Source organism: Notothenia rossii (assembly GCF_949606895.1).
Source record: "Notothenia rossii genome assembly, chromosome: 3".
NCBI classification, from domain to species: domain Eukaryota; kingdom Metazoa; phylum Chordata; class Actinopteri; order Perciformes; family Nototheniidae; genus Notothenia; species Notothenia rossii.
In genome coordinates, this window is record NC_136901.1 from 39,661,188 (window position 1) to 39,668,929 (window position 7,742).

A 7,742-nucleotide genomic window follows, 5' to 3' on the forward strand; every position below is an offset into this window, starting at 1 on the left:
TTTTACGAGGGAGAGAGTCTGCTGCGGAATTAGAGCCTGTGTCTAAAAACCCCGGATCTAACCCAGTGTTTTGACACAACACAGCCTGCTCGGCTCTCAGAGGGATAGTTACTCCCTCCTCCTCGTTTGCTGCTTCAGTGTTTACGGGGCCAGCTGAAAAAACAATTTGTACGCCTCTCTCTCTCTATGTGTGTGTCTGATCAGCAAATGAGAACATGAGTGCCTCATCCCTCTCTCTCGTATGGCAGCTCGAGGATTCGTCCGTCTCTCTCATTGCTCAAACAATCCTGAGTAAAGTCAGGCGCGCTCCGACTCGAACGGCCATCCCCATAGCTCGCGCTGTGATATCTCTCCATCTCTTTTGAGAGCACGCAGTTTGTTTCGTCAGTTTTTCAAACTCAGCGGAACAATTACTGCGTAAAATCTGAGTCACCTGCACCGACTCTAACACTGCAAGACTGTGTGCGCAGTCCTAACATTTATGGAAGGCCCTTTGAGCCACACACACTGCTTCCATCAGTCAACAAGTGCTCGCTGTAGGCCCTAAACCCTGCGTGAAAACAGCATCCCGCCGTTTATCAGAGAGATGTTACCGTCTGGTGAGCTGTGTTTTTATTTAGTTTCCAACCCTCCATTTATTTTATCATACTTTTTGAAATCTATTATGTGCATTTATTTCAAGATGCAGGTTTTCAATTTTAAATATATGGGTTATTTAAAAATGTTTTGGAGAGAATATATTCACCTCCAGTCCAGCACACAAACACAACACAAATACATTTTATTATTTTATTGGCAAAGCAAAAGATCAGATTCATAATCCCTTATGTATCCAGAGAGAGGGGTAGAGTGTTGCATCGAAGGGAAAGTGCAGTGACAATAAAATACATTATAAATAAATATTAAGCTGATGAAGCATGTCCATTCTCTTCTGGAACACGAGGGTCTGTGATGGGTTGACTCTCCTCTTCTGTCGGAGATCTTCCTCGCCCGGATGAGACATTTGATCTGCAGATCCTCTGCCTAAACAAAACGCCAAGTGCAACCAGAACCAGAGCAGCGATGATGGCGAGGGGGATCCAAGGGGTCCCCTTCTGCTCCAGGGGAAACAGAACAAGAGGAACTTAGTATGATGTGAAACTAAAAGATGACACCTTAAACAAAACCCTAAAGTCCGATGATTTCTAAGATGTTTCCATAAGCTGCATTTTATAATCAATATGTGTGTTGTACTCACGCATGGTGGCTGCTGGGGGGTGCAGGTGATCTGTTCCGGGTTCCTCTCCTCTGGTGTATTCAGTGCAGGGCTGACCCTCATCCTCACAGCCTGAATATGTCCCCTCTTTCTGTCCATGAGGACGTAGAGAAAGTAATCTCCTCGGTCCTCGGGCTTCACCCCCTGCAGGGTCAGAGTCAGGTTTCCATCGGACCTCCAGTGAGGGGCTACAGATGTTCTGTTCTCAAACCCTGAGCCCTGTGAGGTGCTCCCGGAGGAGAGGTCCAGCTCAAACACAAGCTGTGTGTTTCTCTGCACTCTGTACCTCCCGAGTCCTCCTGCAGTAAAGTAGTGGAAGGTAAATCCAGCAGCCTGTCCCTCAGGCACTGATTTCTCCGAGGATGTGATGACATTCAGATGGATAAGTTTCTCCTGCTCTGAGCCGCAGGTTAACCCGTACAATCCCTGGTCGTTGATGTTGCTCCTGTTTAAGACCACGGACTCTTTTGGACTCATCCGGTCTTTGTAACCTGCTGCCGGCTTCCAGACATCCTCCAGACGAGCCACAGTCTGACTGCTTCCACCTGTCAAAGTGTGCTGAAGTGTCGCTCCTCTCTCCCTGCACTGTTCAGTTTCTGGAAACTGAACTGGGTCTCCTAATATTGTATCGACAGCTAGGCCTCCTACGAGAGGAAAGTGGGCAATAAATAAGAACGTGCGCAAAGTATGAGCTGTCATCTTCAGTCTTCTTCGTCTGGATCCTATGCTTATTACAAGTGCTCTCTCGTTAATACTATTCTTTCAGAGCTTTGAGAGAGTGATCCGCCTCCTCTGTTCAGAGCTGTGTGAGAGTGGTGCAGTTACAGCAGGTGTCCACAGAGTGCAGCCCAAGTCAGACTGAATCCTCTCCAAATGCTGTCTCTTTAATACTCTTTGATTTCGGTTAAATCTGTGGGAGGAGTCTGACTTCCCGATTTATTTTAACCGAGATTTGAGAGAGCGGGCTCGGGCTAGACTTCAACACGGAAGCTAGCGGTTGTTGAGCCGTGTATTCACAGGTCGGGGGAAAAGGCTGATCCTGAAAGATCAGATTCCTCCCAACTCGCTGCGATCCCTCTCTCGTGCGGCAAGCTCGCGGATGCAGCATGTTTCCAGCTATGTGGGAGAGTACTCGCGCACCTCTCCTGAGAGAGTTAAATTGTTTATTATGATTTAAGCCCAATATAATAAATAAAACAATAATTTAGAAAGGTGAAATGTCCATACATTTGTTGTACATAAAGCACATTTAAACTGCCACATGATTACTGTGAAGTCCTGATACTTGAGGAACTGTTCTCCCTCTGCCTCATGTGTTTTTCTCTCGGAAAGATCACCCATCATATTTCTCTTCCAGAAATCCTCCCGTTGAGCCTCACGAAGACTGCTTTCCTTTTTCAAACTGTGCTGAAGTCTCCTCTCTTCTTTCAGACTGTTTCTCTCTCGCTCTCCTGCTCGGCTCTCTGAGGGATAGCTACTCCCTCCTACTCCTCGTTGGTTGCTTCCATGTTCACGGGGCTGGCTGTCGGGCACGAGCCCTCTCTCTCAGTGAGCAGTGAGAGGCAGAATCTCGTTTGGGAGGAGTCTGCTCTTTCAGAATCGGCCTTTTTCCCCAGCTGTGAGAAAGAGGGAGCCTCGCTACAGCCGTGAAGACACAGCTCGGCATGTTACCATTGGCTGGTCAGACACACACAGAGAGAGGGAGGCTGTGTGAGAGAGAGCTCGCACCCGACGGCTCTGCGAAGTTGGAAGCAGCCAGAGAGGAGGGAGTTATCGCAGCGAGAGCCGAGCAGGAGAGCGTGTGATGTTACGTTAGAGGCAAACACGGAAACAGCCTGAAAGAAGAGAGGAGACTTCAGCACTTTTTGAAAAAGGTCTTCGTGAGGCTCAACGGGAGGATTTCTGGTTATGAGACAGGATCACTCGAGTCCGTGAACTTTAACAGCTCAAACACGACAAACTGACCGAGTTCAACTTTATTTTTGGTGTGTTCACATTGTACGCGGATGGATCTTGATCTGAGAGTGAGACTGGAGAAGCCAACGGTGAAAGCAGCAACGAGCTCCAGATTGAGTGGGAGCTTCGACAGGGAGAGATATCACAGCGCAAGCCGCTGCTGTGGGGAGGCTCGTTCGAGTTGGCTCGCGCCTGACTTTACAGGATTGTTTGAGCTGTGAGAGAGACGGAAGCAGCCACAGACAGACTCAGACACGAGCTCCTGAGAGTGTATTAGTTTATTATTATTATTATTATTATTATTATTATTATTATTATTATTATTTAAGCCCAATATAATGAATAAAACAATAATTTATTATTTATCATGTGTTGTGCAAAAAGGATATTTAAACTGCCATTTTGATTATGTCCCTCTCAAAGCACCGGCTTAGAGCCTGCGTTTGGACAAAACACAGGGTTAGATCCAGAGTTTTTTTACGAGGGAGAGAGTCTGCTGCGGAGTTAGAGCCGGTGTCTAAAAACCCCGGATCTAACCCAGTGTTTTGACACAACACAGAGCCTGCTCGGCTCTCGGAGGGATAGTTACTCCCTCCTCCTCTTTGGCTGTGTCCACGGGTCTTTCAGGCTGTTTCTCCCTCGTGTAAAATCACACGCTCAACTGCTCGGCTGCTTTCCTTTTTCCAAATGAGGTTACACTAAAAAATGTAGGCGGACACCATCAACAATGGGCAGAACCATTTACAATGTATGCGGAACACCCGAAAACAACGAGTATTAAAGAGAGAGCATTTGGAAAACATTCAGTCTGCACTCTGTGGACACCTGCTGTAACTCCAGCTCTCTCACACAGCTCTGAACAAAGGAGGCGGATTAATAATAAATTAATAATTTCTCATTAGTAAAGTCCTCCAGGGGCTTATGTTGCCTTTATGTATTGGACTCCTGTGAAAAATGACATCTGTGTGCTTAGTTGTGTTTCATATTGTTTTACACTCAGTTGGTCAGTGTGTGTTGAGCATATTTAGTTATATGACAAAGCCATGTTAAGCCAATCACATTAGTTACATTTGGAACATGTGTTGCCTGCGTGCACACTGGGCACACTGGGATGCTGTTGCGAGCATGCGCACAATAAACGGTCTTGTGAACTCCGACCAAAGAGATGATGGTTGTGTGTGATTTCTCTCCGTGAATATAGCTAGCTAACCACATTGGTGACTGATATAACGTGCTGCAGAAATGTCTCACGCTACAGGTTATGGGCCCAGTCATGCAGGCCAAAGGTGGTTCAGACTTTTATTCGACGGTGAAGAGAAAAGTTACGAGCTCTGGGAGACGAGGTTCCTCGCGCACATGGAGTTACGTGGTCTCAGAGAAGTTATCTCGGAAGACCCGGAGATAGATGGGTATGACGAAGAAACTCTCGCGGAAGATGAAACCAAGAACGGTGAGGCATATGCAGAGCTAGTGCAATGTCTGGACAACAAGAGCTTGTCGTTAGTAATGAGGGACGCGAAACGTGATGGAAGAAAAGCACTGAATATTCTTCGCGAGCACTATGCAGGAAAAGACAAACCCCGCGTGGTGAGTTTGTACTGTGAACTTTCCTCGCTCCATAAGGCTAGCAATGAAACGGTCACTGACTATATTATTCGAGCAGAAACTATATTCACGTCATTGAGAAGAGCAGAAGAGCACATTAGTGATGGGCTTCAGATAGCTATGGTAGTTAAGGGGCTACCTGATTCATACAAGCCATTCGTCGTGCACATCACCCAGACGAATGACACTGTAACGTTTGGCGAGTTTAAAACGAAACTGCGAAGTTATGAGAGTACAGAAAAATATGGGAAGAGTGACGTGAATGTTGAAGAAGACAACGTGATGAAATCTAGCGGGGCAACGAGGTCACGAGGACGAGGAAGAGGAAAGAAAATGGACCTGGCTGATGTTGAGTGTTACACGTGCGGTAAAAAGGGACACATGGCCAGAATATGTCCTGACGGGTACCACGTGAGAAGAGAGGAACGAAAATGGGACACACCACAGCGAGGAATGGGGCGCAGTCGAGGACGAGGCCGTGACCATATGAAGAAAGCTGATGAAGAGACGGAGGCAGAGCCAACATCTTTCAGTTTCTTCAGGATGAGTGACTGCCCTACACAGAGAGGGAACAAGAAAGGTCTAATGGTCGACTGCGGCGCCACAGCACACATGATCAACGACGCCACAAAGTTCAAAACAGTTGACAAGAGCTTCAGACCCGAGGACCACATGATCGAGCTGGCCGACGGATCCAAGGTGAGCGGGATGGCGAAGATGAGGGGAGACGCTGAAGTCTGTTTGCTGGACAGCGAAGGACGACAGGTGAAAACGAGGCTCAAGCAAGCGCTCTACATCCCATCTTTTCCACAAAACATCTTTTCAGTCAAAGCAGCGACAGCCAACGGAGCTGAGGTCCACTTCAAGGACGGTAATGACTGGCTGGTCAACAAGAATGGTACCAAGTTCAAAATGGACGTGTATGGTAGGCTGTATTACCTTAGCACAGTAGAGGATGAAAATGTTGATGAAATGTATGGGTGTCATGACATTCAAACGTGGCATAGGATACTTGGTCATTGCAATTTTGATGATGTTGCAAAATTAGAGAAGGTGGTTGAAGGGATGTCTATAAAAGGGAAACATGACATGTCCAATCAAAACTGTGAAATATGCACACAGGGCAAATTTACACAAAGCAGAAACAGGCATGCAGATGCTAAAGCTACAACTGTGTTAGAGCTAGTTCACACAGACCTATGCGGTCGTATAGAACCAGCAGATAAAGATGGGTACAGATATGCAATAGCATTTACTGATGATTACAGTGGGATGATTTTTCCATACTTTATCAAAGCAAAGAGTGACGCGACAAAAGCTACTGAAAAATTCATAGCAGATGTAGCGCCATATGGAAAGATAAAGTGCATAAGGTCTGATAACGGCACAGAGTTTACGGGACAAGAGTTCCAGTCTCTACTTAGGAGTAACGGGATAAGGCATGAGAAGAGTGCACCCTACTCACCTCATCAGAATGGAACTGCCGAAAGAGGTTGGAGAACCTTATTTGAGATGTCACGATGCATGCTATTGGAGAGTAACCTCCCAAAGCAATTATGGACATATGCTGTACAGACAGCAGCTCAAATCCGCAACAGGTGCTACAGTAAGCGGCTAGAGCAGACACCTTACTGTGTTTTCACAGGAAAAACACCTAACCTATCTAACATGAGGATATTTTGCTCTGAATGCTATGTATATAAGCAGGATAAAAAGAAGCTGGATTCTAGATGTGAAAAGGGGATCCTTGTAGGCTATGACAAATACAGTCCAGCATACAATGTGTATTATCCTGAGACAGGAAAAGTCCTAAAACATAGGCTGGTGAAATTCATCACCAAAGGTAGCGCAGATAGACAGACTCAGACAGATTGTGACATGGGGGAAGACTTTGAGAGTTATGCAGATACACCACCAAAGAGAGTCAACCAGGTACAGGGACAGCCTAAGGAGCGTAAAGAGTCCAGTGGTGAAGAGACTGCTGAGGCAGGTCCTACCCAGATAGATAGTACTGAGAGAGAAGAGGGAGAAAGGAGATACCCTACGAGACAGAGAAAGGCTCCAGAATACTTTAAGGAGTACCAGTGTAAAGCTGAGTGTGATGGTGACGAAAGTGAGAATGTAGATTATTTCTACAGAGTAGCTTATGGTGTACCTAATACACTTAAAGAGGCAATGGACTCTAAGAAGTCAAAAATGTGGGCTGATGCGATGAAAGAGGAGATTAATTCTTTGACCGAGAATGAAACTTTCACTCTGACTCCACTGCCAAGAGGCAAACAAGCAGTGGGAGGTCGCTGGGTATATGCAGTGAAAGAGAGCCCAGATGGATCTGAGATTTGTAAAGCCAGATATGTTGCAAAGGGGTATAGTCAAGTTGAAGGGATTGATTATAAAGAGACCTTTTCACCAACAGCCAACATGACCTCTGTACGAGCATTAATGCAGGTGGCTGTACAGGAGGATCTTACTTTACACCAAATGGATGTGAAGACTGCTTACCTCCATGCTCCAATCGACTGTGAGGTATATATGGAGCAGCCGGAAGGTTTTGAAATCAAATCAAAAACAGGGGAACACTTAGTGTGTAAACTAAACAAGTCATTGTATGGTTTAAAACAGTCCGGACGTAACTGGAACATGTTACTGCATGATCACCTTACAGAGAACGGTTTTGTGCAAAATGATGCTGATCATTGTGTCTACAGCAGAAATACTGAGAATGAGAAAGTGATTCTGTTAGTATGGGTGGATGACTTAATCATAGCAGCGAGTGACAACACCTTACTCACTGATGTCAAAGAAATGTTGAACAAAAGTTTTAAGATGAAGGATATGGGTCCACTTAAACACTTCCTGGGTATCGATTTCAGACAGAGTGATGGAGAGATCAAAATGACTCAAAAGAGACATATAGAGAAGATGT

General features: G+C 45.9%; 1 protein-coding gene across 1 annotated transcript; it reads right to left on the reverse strand.

Annotated features, from left to right (window-relative positions):
- Window positions 1–775: 775 nt before the first annotated feature.
- Window positions 776–1,954, reverse strand: LOC307033672 (uncharacterized protein; the record flags this gene model as incomplete). Its single annotated transcript, XM_079672212.1, has 2 exons — window positions 776–1,094; window positions 1,238–1,954. The coding sequence occupies 2 exons, from the start codon at window positions 1,952–1,954 to the stop codon at window positions 903–905; spliced, it is 909 nt and encodes a 302-aa protein (XP_079528338.1). The 3' UTR covers window positions 776–902.
- Window positions 1,955–7,742: the final 5,788 nt, after the last annotated feature.